Below are 19071 nucleotides of genomic sequence, written 5' to 3'. Positions count from 1 at the left end.
GCTGGTGGGGCGGAGCTTAGTCACAGCTGCGCGGCGCGCATGCGCTGTTCTGGGCCACTGCTGCCTTCCGGCCGGAAGGAGCGGTGCTGGAGGGGGAAGGTTGATTCATCGTAGTGCTGTCATGGCGGCCGGGGGCTGGGTCCGCGCCACCGCCGGGTCCGCACTCTTCCTGCTCCTCCTCTGCGCCGCCGCGGGCCCCGCGCAGTGCTGGAACCAGCCGGGTAAGGCCGCTGGGGCCGGGCGCGCTCCCGCTCCGCTGCGCCAGTCGCCAGCCCACCACCTGCCGCCCCTGGTGTCGCCACGGCAACGGCCCGCCCGGGGCCTCCTGGGCTAATGGCGGCTCGCTGGGAGGGGGGAGTGGCGGGGGCTCCGCCGCGGGGCGCCTTGTTCTTTGCGCTGTTGGTTCTGCTCATCCGGAAGGGGAGCCGGTCCGGTTCACAGGAGCCCACCTGGACAGGCCTGCTCACCGCGTTCGTCTTCGTGCGTCCTGTTTCAGGGAGGGTTCTGCTGAGGGAGGTCCAGGCGCTCACCCTCCACAGAGGTCAGTACACGGCGTCCCGGCGGACAGCTGCTGTCCCGCAGTTGCAGTGCACGGGAGGCACTGCTGGATGCTCTCCCGTCCCCGAGGTTGTCCAGTGTTACAACAAAGGCTGGGATGGCTATGATGTACAGGTAACAGCGTTTAAACTTAACGTTAAACGTTTAACGAAACTGTCTTTCCACAGATTTTGTATCTTCTGAACTAAAAAAGAGCAACAAAGGCTGAGGTGTCAGTTCGGTTTCCCTCCTATTAAAGAATCTTTAATAAGTAAAGTTCAACCTAAATATTTAAGTCTTTCTAAATGATTTTTGAGCACTACTGTAGGTATATCTTTGAAATACTTCTGAAGGTTTTAAGTTAAAAACACTGCATAACAAACTTTCAGTGGTTTTACTTAAAGTTATTAGAGTTTGTACAATGAAACTCATGCAAAGCCTTGATGCTCTTGCTTTGGTATAGGTAAATGGTTTCTCAATTGGTGTAGAATAAAAAGGTCTATAGAGATTTGCATTGCTTCAGCTGTACTTTTAAAACCAAATAAAGTTCAAACTTCTGTGATTTTGTCTTGCAGATTAGTATTTATGTCAGATGTTTTAAGAGATAGAAAAATGTTTCTGCTTTGATAACTATTACCTATGCTGTTGCCAATAGACTAATCAGGAATCAAAGCTGAAGTTACTTGTTAAAACTAACATGGTATTGTAGGAATAAATACGGTCAAATCTGAATTGAGAATGCCTGCTGCTATCCTGAGTTATTAATTTAGAAACTATTTTTTTCCCCAAAGTCTATACCACTTATGGATAGAGGTGATACTTAAGTTCAGATACTTCAAGGAAACATGAGACTGAAGAATCCACATAAATTCAACTGCAGAATTGCAGTTTGATTGTTAAATGAATTACATATAAATGCCTGTGGATGTGTATCACAATTTCCTTTTATTTTCTTCTAGGTGTAAGTGTAAGCATATACATTGGGTTTCAGACTTCCATAGGATCTGCTTATAACTGCTACCCAGGCTACATGAGACAGGCATTTATTAAGCTGCTGTTGTACAGTGTACAGGTTATTTTTAGAAGCATTGGTATTGCTAAAGGAATATTTGAAGAACCTGTTCAGCGCAAAAAATTTTCAGAGTGCCAGCTCTTCTGTGTTCTGAACAATCAGGTTCTCTTAACTTTTAGGATTTTTAAAAATATTCCTAGTTAATTTTAAATTCCTAATTACTTTCAAAATAAGAGTGCTCAGAAATTCCTTAGCATATGGCCTTTTAAATGATTTGTTGATAGTTACTGCCTTATTTCGTAGCATATTTGGGGATGCAGACAGGTATTTTCATCTTCCAAGAAGAAGGTGCTACTTTGTGTTATGTTTCTTTTTTCTTTTCAGTGGCATTGTAAAGCAGACTTGGAAAACAGCTATCGTTTCGGACAAATAGAAGTGAGCTGTGAAGGCTATGATTATCCAGATGATCCTTACATCTTAAGAGGATCCTGTAGTTTGCTGTTCAGGCTAGAGCTGACTGAGGAAGGTGAAAGGAAGGCAAAGAACTCTGGAAGCTTTGGCTCTGGCTATTATCAGTCAAGGAAGGATTCTTCTGATTCTGGTCCCGGAGTGATTGTTGTAATTGTTCTTCTGATTCTTGCTTATGGAGTTTACAAGCTCTTCCTCAGTAACCAGCAGCCTCAACAGAGTTTTGGTGATGGATTCTCTAGGCCGTCCTGGCAGAGTCAGCAGGCGGCTCCTCCTCCTCCTGGTTTTAAATCCAGCTTCACAGGTAGGGCTGTAAGCCTATTATGGGACTCAAAATTGGATTGTACTCTGCCAGCTGCACCAAGTGCAGGTGGGACAGACTTTAATACACTGGGAGCGTATTGTGCTGAGTTTGTTCTAGATGTTGCAGCCAGCTTTCCGTTCTGCTCTTTGTTCAAAAGCAAAAGTTAAGAGCGTGGTGTCCTACGGGCTTTCAAGGCAAGCCATTCAGCAAACCTTTGAAAACCTTGAAACTTTGAAAGGCATCCCCCAAAGCTCTGCAATTTTTTTTCCCCCCATACACAGTGATATCAGGTGAAATATGAGGATTGTGGTAGGGGAAGAGTAACCTTCACTCACAAGTCATCTGGAAGAGAGGAGAACAATCTCACACAGGCAAAAACAAGCTCCTGCTAAAGAAGTGCTTTGAAACTTTGCAGTAGGGTCTTTCCACTGCTGGGCTGCCTGACCTTATTTCATTAATTCCTAGTTTGCTAGAGCTGAGTGTCATGTACCAATCAGCTGTGTAACAGATGCTTCAGTGTAGTCCCAGGGGTCTAAAGCTATGGCTCCCAGGGCAGGGAAGAGTGTCTGTGAAATATCATTAGAGGCACAACTGCTGCATCATATGTGGTGCTTTTCTTCTGGAATTGGAAATTGTATCAGCAATGACAAGGCTGCTGCTAGGAAAAATGTCCCTTTTCCCAGAATAGTGATAACTTTTATTTTGTCACTTAAGAGGACTGCATTAGACACCCAGAGCATTTAAGGGAAATAAATGTTATTGATCTGGTGTCTGACTGACTGATTTTACCCTGTGTTCATGTGGAATGCCCATGGCACTGGAACAGATTGTCTTCTGACAAGTTGCTTTATCTCTGTCTTGTTTGCTTTCTGTGACACAGAGGAGTGGTCCTATCAAGTAGATAAATTGTAAGGATTAAGTTTATTTAGACTTTACTACTCAAATATAAAGTTCTGACTATTAATGCTCTTCATGAGGGTAGAATTTATGCCCACTACTAGGTTTGCTCAAGCCAATTAGCCAACAGAGGGTGCCAGTACAACTCTTTGCGTATGCTTGTGCAGGGCATGTGCAGCAGAGACTTTCAGGTGGACCTAGAGAATTAGAGTGTTTGTGCTCCTGTATTACTGATGGCTTTGAAAATTGGTTTCTATTTAGTTATTTCAGACTTCAGATGATCTGTCTATGCTGTATGTATATTAGTGACCTTGTGTATGCATGCCACAGATGTTACTGCATTATTGTGGTAGTTACTAAAGAGCCCTGTTCGTAAGACAAGGCTCCATCATACCAGGCAGCAGTCAAACAGCATAATGGGTCACGTTCTCTCTCTTTTTCTCTCTCTCTCTTTTTTTCCCCCTCTTCTCTATCTTGTTGCTTTTCAGTTAATTGCACGAACACACCTTTCCTTGCAAGCATCTCTGAAATCTAGCAAGGATCAGGGGGCTGAAAATATTTTCTCTGGATTAATACTGAAAATTGAGAAACTTAAAATGCACATTGTGAGCCAAATATGGCTTAATTTATGGCATTTTCAGTAACTACTCTCAGTGATTCCTCTTGTGATTTCACTGCAGTAATGCTACTTCTAATATAGAAAGTGAGGAGGAAAACCTCTTTAATTTTTGGGCCAATTCAAAATTAAGTTATGATACCTCATGGATTTAGTATCTCTCTTCAGTTTTAACAGCAGAGCCAAAGCACATTTCTGAGTGTATATGTGCATGTGTACCAAGCGTGTATTTACCTTTGAAAATCTGGACAGTAATGACAAGCAGTGTAGTTCACTTACTGCTGTTAATATTTAGTTTGCTTCATTTTAAATCTCCTTAACATGCAGAATGTATCCTGTGAAACTCATTTAGCTAGCATATCTTCATTAGATTCCACTTTTCCTCTGTTAGTGGTTTGACGTGATCCTTAATGTTTACTCTAGGTTTTTCAACAAAAGATGACTCCGTCTTCTGAGTCAGTGTTCAGCTATGGTGCTCTCGAACAAATGAGTTGGTTCATCTCCCTGGTTAACATAGTTTTTACAGTAAATTAAGTGCTATATTTGGTTCCAAAGCAGCATGGTTTAGTGGTTATATCATTCCTGTGAGAGTTACCTTCCAATGCATTCAAAATAAAATTCATTATCAAATCCGGTGTAGACTTAACCCGATAACTTAAATCAGGATTTCTATATTCTGTGACTTCAAGCAATCCACACTGGTTTACAGAAGACAAATCGGGTCGTGTACAACTCTTACATACAAAATCTCTGGTCCACTTATTTATTTCAGTCCTTGTCTCTTACACTTTGTCATGAAATATGTTAAAGCTTTAATTGAGTTTGTTCTTGCATCCTCATTTTTCCCTAGACCAAAAAAAGATTCAGCGTTGTTTTAGCAACTTTGCTTTTTAATTGTAGACAACACAGTTCACATGTAAAATCGATGATTCTTCTTCCCTCGACCCACTCAATATGCTTGCAGTTTCGTCAAGGTATTTGTCAAGCTTGATGACTCATGCATAATAAAAACTTTGCAATGTGATTGCAGTTAACAAGTTTTTTGATGGCAAATGCCAGGCTAGAACTATGAGAAATAATACAAAGTAATATTAGCTACTAAGCTGAGCCACTGTAATTCAAAAAGAGCAGACGTTTTGAGTTAGAAGCAATGTGTCTTAATGGTTAGGTCACTGCTAGGACTTAAGATACTTGATTTTTGTTCCTGAGTCTGCCCCTGACCTGCTGTGCAACCTTGAGCAGATTACTTTTTCTTCTCTCTCTCTCTTGCTCTTTTTTTTTTTTTTATGTCTTCTTTGTATGTTTACAAATCTGCAGGCAGATGCTGTTTGTGTTTTGCAAACATCAGGGCTGTAAGATTGAGTGGAAGCTAATTTTTAACATAAAGCAGCTTACATTTGTTGCTGGGGGTATTTTTTGTGTTTTTTTCTTTCCCTACTTTCTAAACCATGACACCTTTCAAGTTAGGCTCGATCTATAATCTACTGAAATCAACAGGAATTTGATGTCTAATTTGCCTTTAACAAGGCACAGTCTTGTTGCAATAGCTGGCATGAGGATTGGGTGTTAGTAACTAATACGTTTTCTATTTTCCACTTGGTTTAAGAACCTGACAGCTTTGGGACTCATTCCAGTCATGGAACCAATTCAGGACCAGGCTTTTGGACTGGATTAGGAGCAGGAGGCTTGCTAGGCTACTTGGCTGGCAGTCACAGGTAAAATATATATGCTGTCACTCTTGTTTTAAGCTTAAGTATTTATGCTTTCTGGGAGTATACTGTGCTTACATTGTTTCTAAGTTTTTTGTCCTATGTCATTCAAACTGTAAAATCCTACCTCTAGAGCAATTCCAAAGAGCAATCTGTAGCTCCAGGAGCCAAGCCATTTCAAACTCCTTTCTGGGAGAGAGGAACTGGGAGGACTAAAGTTCTTTGTTCTGCTTTATCTGAATAATCTGACCTGGCAGATGGCCTGCAAATTTAACATGAGCATTTAAACAGTTCTTGTACAGAGTGCCTTAGAACACAGATAAAAGTATTAAGCATAAAACTATTTGCAAATAGATCTCTAGTATCATCCCCACTAAAGTCAGTCTGGATGTCAGCTGCTCTTCTGTGATATTCAGTGTGGCCAAATTAGAGAGGCTTGACTCTCTAGTCTCGCCATGGCCCATGTATGGAAATCCAAGAGGTGTGGTTTTCCAGAGGACTCGTAGGTCATATGTAAGTTGCGTTTTGGAAAAACATAACACAGGCAGCATTCAAAAGCAATTGCGGTGCTGAAGCCAACATCTGCTGTTCATATTTGGTAAACACTTGTAAACATTTAAAACGCTTTATTTTAGATAAACAGCTTAGTAAGGGGAGCCGTTGCTGCCATTTTAGGCTTCACTAGAGGGAATATGTGGCTCCTACAGGGACTCTGTAGAGCCCAAGTAGTTTGCTCTGTTTATCAAATAACTGTGCATGTATCAATTCTCCTTCTGTAGACATGTAGTAATATAATAGGTTATATATAACCACATACTTTTTTTTTCTATATATTGAAGGTGTTGGGAGTAAGAGAGACCGTGTGGGCAAGAGTGCGTTGAAGCATCTGCCTGCTTTGTAAGGTTGTTTGGTAAAGATAGAATCCTGATCGGGATTGCCTGTTTATGGAAAAAATGAAAGCTTGGGAGATGAGAGAATTTCTGAAGTATAAAGAAAAAAAGTGTCCAGTAGGCAGTCTTGATGCTGTGGAGTGAAGTGAGGTGAAACTGGGACAGTGATTCCATCAGAAATAGAAATTGCCTATAAATTCACTTTGGGGAGAGCTGTAAAGGTTAAAGGATGAGAGGTCATGTCTTATTTTACTATATTAGCCTTGCTAAAGATTTTTAAAAGGTGAGGAACATTAAAAGTTTCCTTGGCTTGATGCTTGTTACATTTTAAATACAAGGTCTATATATAGATTCTGTGACTTTTTTATTTCCCTTGTTTCACAGGCCTCTTCTTGGGGCTCAAGATATTAGAGGCCTAACTGAGCGCTTAAGTCCAAATATATAAATAAAATTTCTAATTTAGGCTCATTTGGCATAGTTTCTTTTTCTGTTCATTGTTTTTGAAATGATATGCCCAAAAATACTGGTGCCAGAAAGTGTGAGATAGCAATTGGTGAATTTCAGCAGCAGCAAATTCCATATCCATAGAAGCAAATAATTTAAATCAGTGAGTCGGAGGCCGTGACACAGTAGCCTTATTGAGCCAACTTTTTCAAGGTAGTTAATGGCACAGAGGAATGCTTTCTTTTACCTTACACAGCTGGGACATAGGCACTGCTAAACTGCGTTTAAGCTTCTGATATGCTGAATCTACTTTTTTGAAAGTCTGTAGATGTTACGTATGATAACACTAGCTATCTTTGCTGTCAACATGTTTATTCTTTTAAATAGGCAGGATTATAGCTTTGAAACAACTGCATGCATTCAATTCCCCCTCAGAGATGCATTTCCTTGGGGTTTGGGTTTGTAATACCTTCTTAATTTTTCATGAGGTCACTAACAAATGCCTCTTCTGACTCTTTCTCTCATCAGAGCGCAGTCACGTTCCCCATATTTCAGTACATGGACAGATCATACGGCTGTACCTCCGATGTATGGACAGTCAAGCAATTCCACACAAGCTAGCAGTTCAGGAACAAGAACTGCTTCTGGTAAGGCACAGGAGACTTTAATCTCCTAAAGCTCAAGAGACTTTGAGCCTATCCAAAGTACGCGGACACTAGTTGAGGTTCAGCAAGCATTCCTAGTTTTATTTTGGCCAGGATTTGGTTACAGATGGGCATGTATCCATGTTTCTTATCTATTTCCTGTAGAAATAAGGCGGCATTGCATGGCATGAAACTCCCCCACAGGCCTACAGTTAGCATGGTACTGCCAGCATTGGGTTTGTCTTCATCTGCAAGGTGCATTAGTTAAAGGCTTTCCCCTTGGAATGCACTGCACGTGCCCTTCTCTAGCAAACATGTACAAACATGATTTCTTTTTAGAAACCAGGTTGTCTTAAGCTGCAAAGAATTTTTTTGAGGTCTGTCAGCCCACAGTTACTTACTGGTGCACTTTATGTGAATTCGTTTAACTCAATTCACTTAACGGCTTTAGCTTTTTTTTTTTTTTTTTTCCTCCCCCCCTTTCTTTTCTTTTTACAACTTGGGAGAGCCTAGTGGAAAGGCTGCAGTGGCACTGAGACGTTTCTTTCTTTGCAGGCTTTGGTGGCACAAAACGAAGATGAAATCCTTGGCGTTATTGCATCTCAGCAGTTGAACCAAACCTTCTTCATGTGTGCTAGCACCTTTTTTATTAGCAGTAGGCTTTGGGAGTGAATGAGGAGAGAAGGACTGGGCAAATAGTTCTTTTTCCCTGTGGAAATGTGGACTCTCGTTCTTGTTCAGGGTATTGCAGGTACTGAAACATCCACTATTTCACAGAAACAGCTTCTCATAAGATAAAAAATCATAAGATACAAAATAAACTCTTTCAAGTTAAAAGAATGTTACAGTTGCCTGTACTTGACTGATGATGTCATTGGTAGCCTTAGCAGATTTTCAAAGGTTGCTCATACTCTGGGGTAAACTTCATTTAATCCAGAATTTCTGTGTATTTGGGTTGATTTTTGTTTTGTTTTGTTTTTCTTTGTGATCCAGCATCTGGAAGGCCTAGTATCCACCTGATATCTAAGGGGTACCACCTCTTTTTGCTCGCCTTTGTAAAATTAGTTGAACATTACTGTAAATGCAATCAGCTGATCAGATAGGTGTTGGGGTTTTACTTTAGTGGAGAGGAGGGCAAAGCTGTAGAAACTAACAGTAATGTTTTTCTCTGTGCTGTGTGACACCTGGAGACAAAAAATTTGCAGATTTGAAGATGTCCTTGTTCTAGGCTTTATCCAAGTGGCCATACAAACTTGGGGGTTTTAGTCATTCTTTTTGTAATTATTAAACAATCTGAATTGAAACAAGATAATGCTTGTGTAATCTAGACCCTTTTCTAGAAGAGAGAGGTCCCCTAAGTTAAGGTGGTTGTAGGCACTTTATCCGCATTAAGATCCTAGACATGTTTTTACTGTGAATGTTAGCAATGCTGTGAAAAATTCAGATGTGAACTGGCTTATATCTCAGCTCCTGTTCTTCCTGCAAGACCCACCTGTTCAGGACAGAGTAAACCAAAGGTGCTTATTACAAATGGAAAGGGAGAATTCTTATTGCAAAGCTGGTAGTATCTCTAGAACATAGCAGACTGTAAGACTAAGCAAAGAAAGGAGCCCAATGTCTAATGGGACACAAACTTTTGAGAATGCCATTTTTTTTTTTTAAGTGCTGTCAAAGAGTGAAAGGGACGCTTTCAGTAAGAGAGGCCTTGCTTTGTTCTGTAGTGATATTTTTGGACTCTGAGAAGTATCATAGTCCTTGTGTAATTGGCTGTGTCCTGGGAGAGGAATAAGAATTGTTGAAAAAACAAAGTGACATTTCTCATGATTTTGTAGGGAAAATGTGAATAATGAGCTGCTTGACTAGGCATTCTCCAGAAGCCATACCTTTATGCTAATGCAGCTTAGAAGCATCTGTGTGTACAGCTTTCCTGTGCTGGCTGCAGTCAGAAGGAAGGCATAGCTTTCACCCTTGTGAAAATGCTATGTAGGGAGCTAAACTGTTCCAGCAAAAGCGAAGCACTCTTGCTGGTATAAGCTGCATCTCCACAAGGAAGTTTAGCAGGTATGGTTAGTCTAGGAAGATGACTTCAGTGTTACTCATCCAAAAAGTAACTGTGTCTGTTCATGAGCACAAAAATAGTTGGCTAGAATGTTTATGCCTGAGTTCAGTATCTGGCTTAGGCAGCAAGAAATGTATAGAAATCTTTAAGAAGTCAACAAAAGCTACTAAAGAGTATAGAGCTTGTGCTGAAAAAGTGAAATCTTGATGCAGTTGATAAATCACTATTTTTAATCATGAAGTTATCATTTGAGAGGTGCGTGTGTTTAATGTTGGAGGCCGGCTGCTCAGAGCAGCTTGAGGATCATGTGGTTGGAGGAAAATACGGGCAATCCAGTGTGACTAACAGCTTGCTCCAACAACCCAGAAAGTCAGGAAAAAGTGAAGACCTTACCTTTGGCCAATTAGAATGTCTTACTTGCTATGGGGAGAAGTATACGGTAAATCTTTTATCTTTTTGGCCAAGTATAGCAAAGTAACCTATTTTAAATGTGCAGTTTTTACTTACTTGTAAGTGTATTCAGGCTGAAACTTGTAACAGTACTCTATGCACCAACTAATTACTTAACAATGACACTGGATTTTTACTGTTTGTTTGAGTAGAGTTTGATGCTGGAGCTGGATCTGAAATTATGATGTGCTATAACATGTTTTAGATGTTTTCATTTGTATTTATATTTCCTGTATTGAATCTGTTATGAGGCATAAACCTGATGACTTACTGTAGCCTCTGTACTCTGCTGAATCTGTTTAAAGGATGTTTTTGTCCTTCCCTTTGATAAAGTAATAAAAAAGTCAGCATGGGGTATTTTTGTCTTTGAAAGCAGTATCTTGAGTCCCGCAGGGTTCTCTGCATTGCCATGCGTGTTTCAGTACACAGTAGCACCAGTTAGAATATATGTGATAGCACTGTCTGATTTGTGGGGGGTTTTTTTGTTCGTTTGGGGTTTTTTGGTGTTGGTTGTTTCTCCCCATCAACTTCCCAGTTGATGTAGGATCATCCTTTACAAAATAAAAATACTGGGAATAGAGTTATCTTATTGATTAGACTTTATATGGAAATACTGAACCATATGAAGAAATGAAGGATTTCATGTAAACTGAGGTTTCACTTCTAAGCTTGCCTAGAAGTTCTAGTATGTTAGTTAGTTTCTGGTTTTACAGGGGTTCGCTGAACCTTTCAAAAGAAGTTGTGATCACTGCTTCGGTTGCTGGTTATGAATATAGCAAACTCTAGGTCTGCTTCTTATACCGAGAACATGTCAGGGCTGAGCAGAGACATGGCCTACAGGTATAGGTGGTACAACTTCTGGACAGTAGTTGTGCAAGGTTAAACTGGGGCCTGCAAATTCCAGGGTACAGTTTGGTCTAGATCAAGGTGTTCGTGAGGCTCCTGAATGAAAAGAGCTTATGGAAGGCAGCTTAGGGTTCATATTTATAAGAAACCTTGAGCTTTCTTCCTGAGCATCTGAACTGTTGGTCTTAGTCTGCCTTCTGCTCCTGGACAGGATTTTGGTGGCATCTTTAACTTCACAGTCACAAGGCATATATTAATGTTTAGAATGTTCTACACCTTTGTATAATAACTGCAGTTCTACTTTGCACCTGGGCCTAGTTCTGTTCTTAACTGACATGGCTTACACCCTCACACAGAGCTCATTACAGGGATGAAACTCCTGGTTTACTGCTCAGTTCCTGAGAAGCATGTGGTGAAAGAGAACAGATGCAGAGAGAGAAACTTCTGTGACATCCTGTCTTGTGGTTGAACTCAACTCCCAAGTCAGATCTTGGCTAGTTCTGCAGACTGCCATGCTACACAACTTGCTCTTTTCTCTGGCTGCCAGGTATGTTAGACTTATCAGCAAGGTTAGATTTTTCTTTTAAATGTTCTGTGAATGCATAATCCCATAACCACCCCAAATACTTTGGTTCTAGAGAAGTTTTCCCTTGTCACAGCCTCAAATTAAATTTGAAATAATCTTCTTGGGGTCAGGTTCATTTTGAAATTGAGCCCCATGATGTGACAGGAGAAAACTTGAAGGAGAAGTTTTGTAGGAACTGTTAGATCTGAAAAAAGTATTCTGCCTCTTTAACTATCCAGGCTTTTTAACAGTGCTCGGAAGACAAGTCATCTTCCTCTGCACTCTTAGACACAAGGTATATCACCACTGACTTCTCTGGGACAAATCTATTTGTTTCATTTAAGTGTTGCTATAGCCAAAACATGTTGTAACACTTCCTCCCTTGTGTTTCTGAAAGGCAAACAAAAAACAAATTCATTAAAACACAGATTCTTCTTTTGTCCTCAAGGGTATCTAGCTGTGTTTGAATGCAGTATGAAACAAGTTGACTGGCTTTACATCACTAAGTCTCAAAGGGAAGCAAAAAAGCCAGATGGCACAATTGCCAGCAGTAGGAGATGGATCACAGAGAAATCACTACAATAAGGCAGTAAGTTAGGATTGCCTGCACAGCCATCTAAAAGCTGAAGTTGCAGTATCTTTGAGCAGAGACTGTTGTCCACTTAGTGCCAGTTGCAAGGGTTTTATATCTCTCCTTATTAAAGTAAGTTGATGTTTGTTCTTAATATTTTCATATTATTTATCAACCAGTGATTCTAGCACAGAAATAAAAAAACTAAAGTACATGAGCAAAGCTGCAGAACAAAGCAAAAAAACATAATGGAGATGAGGTCTGTACCAACAGACAATGCTGTTGTCATGCTGCATGTAATAAAATTACACGTTGTCAGGGACCTTGTTGTCCTCCCATACCTGCCATGGCATTTCAGGGTTAAGCACCAGCCTGCGAGAGGCTGCATATCCCTCAGCAGGTTTTGCTGAAACCTTCCTCTGCAGCTGATTCTCTTGTGCTCCTAATATCCTGTCTGATTACAGCAGTTCTCACTTTCAGCTATCTCTATCACCTTTTTTATTGCAGCTATGTTTTGCCAGTGCAGTTCCTAGTGCTAATGAAAATAATCAACAGACTCCCTTTATATGGCCTGTATTTCTTTGAAAATAATCAACTGACTCCCTTTATATGGCCTGTATTTCTTATCTCCCACTGTCTTCCATCTCATAGCTCCCTCTGTTCCTGCTGAGTGTCAATGTTTCTGCAGTAAGGAAGTGAGAAGTAGTTGCAAAAAGTACACAGAGCTGGGCATGGGTGGGGTGGGGGTAGAGATGAAGTCATTGGGCAAACTGAGGCACTGTGAATTGAGCTTTCACAGTTTCATCATAGCTGTGCGAAAGGGAATTTTTTTCAGCCTTCTGAAAGAAAAGCATTTTTGTCAAGGTGTGGAACAGGCAGCTGGTGACTGTGGCAGATTAAGGATTGGTGAGCTAGCAGTGTGGAGAACACAAAAGTTCACTTTATCCCCTGGAGTTCCCAGGGCCTTAAAGCACCCTCCCTTGTCCTTCCTAAGGAATGACTGAGATTTGTGCCACTATAACTAAGAAGCTGCCCTAGGTTGCAGTAGCTCAGCTACCCCACAGAAAGGGGGCTTGGCCCCACATGCTTCTTTCCCCCCTAAAACCTGTCTTGAAATTAAACAAGACAGAAGGACCAGAATGGAAAGGACAGCACACATGATGAAGAGTAGCAAGTTTACCCCTGCACTAGCCAAAGCCAGGGCTGCAGGTGGAGCCTTTCCCTGTCATATATCCTCCTTTCCATCTGCTACAACAGGAGAAAACTCTAGGAAATAACCATGGAAGTTAGTTCTGATATCAGACATATCAGTAATATTAGGATTCTTTTTTTAGGCTTGAAAGTTTCCTTTTAATTTTGTTCGTCATGCACCCCTAAGTAAGTCCTAGGAGGGAATATAGGTGGTATGTATTAGTGCCTTTTTATCTGTGTACTATCTGAGCCATAGCCCTATTCAGTCCGATGTGAAGACTGGTGAAGACACCACCAAATCACATTCTCCTTAAAGACCAGGTACTCTTGACTTACCATACAGAGAATTTGGCTTGTTTAGTGGATTTGCATTGACTTTCTTGACACTGAGACATTTGTGCAGTCTTTGATCCGCAAATTTCTACAGATGTCATTATACAGGGTCTTCTGAGACTTGACCGTGAAATCATGGTTCCCTGCTAGTTCTCTTCCATAGGCCACCTGTGCTTTTGTGTCAGGGAAAAAAGGAAAGTAGATGAAATTTTTTGGAGTGGAACAACTTTGCAGAGCTGACCTTCACATTGGGAATACATTATCAGCATTCTTTTTTCAGGAGGAGTGCTTTATTACTGTGGTTTTGAATAATGCCACCAGTGCTTTTTGTACTACTTCAGCGACAGTGGGAGCCCTAAAGCTGTAACAGGTTTGGTGTTTGATAAAGTTAGACCTTTTCTGAGCTCTCTGTAGTTTGAGACACAACTTGTGAAGAATGCATAGCAGCCACAAGTGAAGTTAAATCATTGCAGTAATTCATGTGGTCAGAGGCATAAACGATAACTGATCTTTACTGTTTCAGAAATTGAGGTTAAAATCTGGTCAAAGTAGTCTAAAACAGCTCAGAAAATGCTTCTGTCTTTGCTTTCAAGTCAAGGAGACCCTGTTCCCCACCAATTGAAATGTGTCTGCTGCTGACACCCACTGTCAGCAGTGAATTGATATTTTCCTTATGTAGACAAACTCCATGTTCTCATCGTGACTATTACAAAAGTAGCCAGCCCCATGGGTCACAGTGCAGTTTGATTCTCTCTTGGCAAACTTGGTTAATTCTGCATACTGTCCTTCATAACAGATGGAAGGGGTTTTTTTTTTCTATTTTAAACAAGGACCTGATGATGAGGCTGTAGCTAAGCAAATGTGTGTAGAGCTGAAACACTGCAAACAAACGACATGAAGACCACATTTGAATCAAGTAATCCAATTTTGCCCAAGGTAATAATACATGCCCTTTTTAATTAAAGAAAGAACAAAAACAACAACAACCTCAAATCTTTGATTTTATGTTTCTGAAGAATGTAGTGTGTTCCTTGGGTGCTTACTGCCAAGTTTGCTTGTAATTCAGCTAATGCAGTTTCTAAAGAGAAATTAGCATCTGGACAGATACTGACAATACTGCAAAGCCTCATCGATGATAGTTGAGAAACAGAGCTTTGCACTTCTGTACCTACCTCCAGAAGTATTCAACCTGGAAAGAGCAGAGACGAAAGGAATCCCAAACAGCAATAGGTCAACATTTCTAGCCTGGGAAATGCTACTGGGACATCTATTTGTCTTGATCCTTTGTTTGTCCAAGCACCTGGTGGCTCAGGCCTTGCGGAGCAATGAGTGTTGCCACTTAGCCAAACCTTGGCAGACTTCCAAGAGAAGAGGACCTGAGTGAGGGAATGTTGTTTGATGACCTTTGGACAGCATGTTGATGGAAGCCCAGAAAGACAGCGGAGCCATAGGAACGTTTCGTGCCCTGGAATAAGAAATGAAGCGAGAGAGGACAAGGAACAAGCAATGACAGGGCTGTTAAACAGAGCATCCTGCATCACTTTTCAAAGCCAGTCAACGTACTGGAGGATATTCTTGTGCTCTGTATCTACAGCGCACTGAAAGAGAGAGAAACCTCATTGTCTGTTTATGAGAAAACCTTATCAGTTCAGCTGCTGGGTCAGGCCCTCCTGATGTCATACTCTTCAGGATACCTGTAAATTTTACTAGGGCTTTTGCTGGCACAGTTGGAAGGAGGCAAAAGTGGAATTATTTTGCACTGCTGTCCCAACATAAGTTCTTGGCAAAAATTTTAAATGTAGAACAAACCTCAAAATAAAATTGCAATTGGTAAGCCTCATGGGGCACTTCTATTAAATTAATGATTTAAATAAGTTTCCCTTTACTGCATTCAAACATCTTCATGCTTTTCAGCCAAAAACTACTAAAAAAATGTAACTTTCAAAGTGCCGGACAAGGGCAGGTAACATTATTACCTGCCTTTTTCAGAAGGAAATTTCGGACATGAGACATTATTTGATCATCAAAATAGTAACATTAAAGTCCACCTTTTTTCATCTTAGTACATGACCCAGTTTCCCACTGAAATCAGGAGAAAAGACATACTCAACATTTCTGACAACTGTGCCGTTTGTACCAAGCACAATAAAAAATTATTAAATACTTCATTTCAAAAGAGGTATCTCTAGTCTGTGCTATGTTATTACTGGTCACATAAGCAACGTGTAAATACAGCAACAGCTTCACAGACCTGAACAAACAAAATCTCAGTGCGCTAGTGCCCATTTCCACCTGAGACAAGGTTGTAGAATAAGCCTTGGTCTAGCCAGAACAGTCCATATTATAAGCCAGGTGAGATTTCTAATGGGGAGGAAATATCTTTTATTAGACAAAATGAAAAGAGCTTGGGTGTTGCTTTTGCCTCGCTATGCTAGTTCATTTCTCGCTAACAACTTGCCTTGCTGCTAGAGTCCACTGAGTTCAAATGGCTGCAGCTGGCCTGGATGAGATGCTTTGAGCAGGACGACTGGTTGGCAGCAGAAGAGTTAACACTGCTGGCATGATTTTCCTGTGCTGCAGTAGTGCCTCCAGGGCCCCAGCCCAGACTGGGAGAGGAAACCAATTGTATTGGGCACTGTATCTACAGAGTAAGAAAGACACAATCCCTGTCCTGATGGGCCTGCAGACAAAAGGGTGGGGGCAGGGATTATAGCACAGTGATGGATGTGATGCGGTTTTTCCTGTTTCTTTTCTTACCTTGTGGGCAGAGTTTTGTTAGACTGAGATGAGCTGCATAGATATTCAAAGGGGAAGCGTGAAAAGGAGTGCATTCATAACTGGGTTTTGAAATTAACTGCCCATCTAGGTGAACCAGTGAAATAACATCTTTTATTGCAGGCAATCAGTTTTTTCTTTTTCTGGTTTCCCATTCAGAAAAGCAGGGCGACATTGACTGACAATAGGAAAGCTATTTTCTCCACACAGTGCACTGACTTTTCTGTATGTAAAATAAATGTTAGGTCTTGCTTAAATCTGGGTGTGAGCCAGTATTGTGGCTGCATCAGTGAAACCTTTCTTGCAACTGTGCTGCAATTCCTTAGCTTAACCTGGGTGCAGAAAAGGGAGAAACACTATCCGGGACTTTGTCCAGCCAGTAATTGCTGTTCTGCCTTATGCAGCTTACCAGTAATGAAAGCCACAGCATCCATCCAGAGTTCGTTAGAAAAGCTCTGGAAGTGGAAAGGGCACATAGTTTATACATTTTTCTAGACTATGTATTTGTGTTTCCACCAGTGTAGTTGTGCTGGTGCAAACAGCAGAGGTTGGAGAGCTGGGCAGGAGTAAACAGTTATTTGGACTGATAAAATGAGATTGCACCCTCATGTGTTTTGGAAAAAAACAGCGTGCTGAAGTAAGTGGCAAAATTACATTTACTGCATCCCCACATCGAAGGCTCGTGGTATTTGAGCCTTACAGCATAATTTAAGAGTGCCATCCCCTCACTACTGTCCAGCCTCTGATCTCTTTCCTCCCTGGTACTGGAAAGCTCCAGTTCTTCCAGGAAGTCAAGCCCAGGGTTAAATATTTTCTGGTTGTCAGCAAGCTGGTCCTGCAGTAGATGGAGTGAATGGGCAATGGCTCGTGTGCTGGGGAAGATATGACTAAGTCCAGCCCGCAGCCTCAGTGGAGGAAAATGCAGAGGAAGAGCATGCTCTGTTACAGATGGGTTGAACATCTAGAATGTGTTTGGCTGAGTAACCGTTTCAAGCCAGTAGGCATAGGAAGGCCTGTGAGAAGCAGGAATGTGAGGATTTGGGATTAAAAATAGAGGTGGTTAGGAAAGTTAAGTGGAATTTCTGAACTTTGCATGAATAAGCCAGACTCTTCGCAGCAGGAGAGATAGCGAGAGCAGACATGCAAGCATTAAGTTCGACTCCCTGGGAACGAGGGGAAACCAAGGTACAGGATCCACGGACAGAATGGCTAAGCCCTACTACACAAACATATTCTTTCTAAATAGGGCCTTCCTCCATTATTGTCCCTCTTACCCCATAATTGCCTTTGATGTCCCCATTACATGCTCTCTCCTCCCCACATAATCCCTGTCGCTGTCAATTAGCCAGTGGCAGGGCAAACAACAAAGAGGGCTATTGCTTAAGAAACAACTGCTCATCCAGAGAACTGTTGTCAAATACCAGAAGCACTGTTCCCTACTCTGCAATCACCCAAGACAAAAGACATACTGCTTCAAATGCAGCTGCCTTAGAGAGGATCCAGTTATACCAGTACAAACTCCTCAAATTCCATACTAGAAAGGCCATTAAAAACAATTTAACATGCTGCAGCTGCACCTCTCTTTGGGTTGTGGCACTGTAACTCCCAAGTACAACATCACCCTCCCCTTGAAATAGTTACACTGGCAGCTTTACTTGTATGGTCTAGAAGCCAGGAATTGCTGCACAGGATTAGGTGTTGTGATTCCTTGATGCAACATCTAGTTTTGACACCTGACTGCGTGGCTTTCAGCTACAAACTTGAGAGCAGATTTTCTACAGCACTCACTATCTACCAGCTCTCCCTGCTGCAGCCTGAAAACATTTGGAAGCCCCGCCACATAAATAGGAGCTGCTGGATGCCAAGGCTCTTTTGAAAATATTTCCTTTAATCTCAGCTGCAGCTCTTCCGTTTGTAAAGTGGGGGTGACACTCCCGAACCTCACATGCACAGAGATCTTCAGTCAGAGGCACCGTAAAAGTCCAAAGAACAAGTACATTTTGCCAGAGGTCACTTAGTCTAAATTCGTTCTGTGCTATTTACTCAAGATGATTGTCCAGTGGCCTACTAGTCCATCCCCGTGCTGGCGACAAGGCCAGATCCCCCTGTATGCTGAATGTATTTGGCTTAAGAGCTAATGTGGATTTCCACCAACCCTTCAAGCTGGGAAAAGATGGCACTGCTGACGAAAGAGGAAGTTTTGAGGGAGGTAGCTTTAACGAGTGGTGTTCTCCTGACCCAGTTCCCCACGTGGCTGCAGCAATGTTCACACTGGAATGAGGGAGGGGTTTCCATAATGGTGGGTACCAGCTGGAAGACACAACTGCCTTTCTTGGCTACATTTCTGGCTTACGCTAGTTTGAATATCCATAGGGCTATGGTGTTACTACCTCTCTGAATTTTCTAATTGCGCTGACTGTAGAAACACCTTTTCCAAAATTATTAAGGCCAGAATTTCTGAAATGCGAGTGATTCTGCCTAGGGCTTGAAATTTTGACCTATTATGACCTTCAAACATGAGGTCTGTTATAAGTAGCAAATGAAGCAAAACAAAACAAATGGAGATATCTTGTAACACAGGCTTTAGTGACAATATTTCTTCTCCATTAGCAGCAGAGAGAGTCCTCTCAGAACACATTAATGTAGAGTGTGTATTATATATCTTGTGATGCTCTGAATAGCTTGTTAGAGATTCAGCAGAGGCTACATGGTATTTTTAAAACAAATGTTTGTTGTTTTTTGTTGTTTTCTTTTCCTGCA

General features: G+C 41.4%; 1 protein-coding gene across 1 annotated transcript; it reads left to right on the top strand.

Moving 5' to 3' along the window:
• The first annotated feature begins 29 nt into the window (after positions 1 to 29).
• SARAF (store-operated calcium entry associated regulatory factor) lies at positions 30 to 10387 on the top strand. The gene is made up of 6 exons (XM_026110380.2): positions 30 to 221; positions 497 to 672; positions 1934 to 2321; positions 5441 to 5549; positions 7406 to 7524; positions 8077 to 10387. The coding sequence occupies exons 1-6, from the start codon at positions 122 to 124 to the stop codon at positions 8100 to 8102; spliced, it is 918 nt and encodes a 305-aa protein (XP_025966165.2). The 5' UTR covers positions 30 to 121; the 3' UTR covers positions 8103 to 10387.
• Positions 10388 to 19071: the final 8684 nt, after the last annotated feature.

The sequence above is a fragment of the Dromaius novaehollandiae genome, chromosome 4 (assembly GCF_036370855.1).
Source record: "Dromaius novaehollandiae isolate bDroNov1 chromosome 4, bDroNov1.hap1, whole genome shotgun sequence".
Lineage (NCBI taxonomy): Eukaryota > Metazoa > Chordata > Aves > Casuariiformes > Dromaiidae > Dromaius > Dromaius novaehollandiae.
This window is presented reverse-complemented; position numbering and strand designations above follow the sequence as displayed.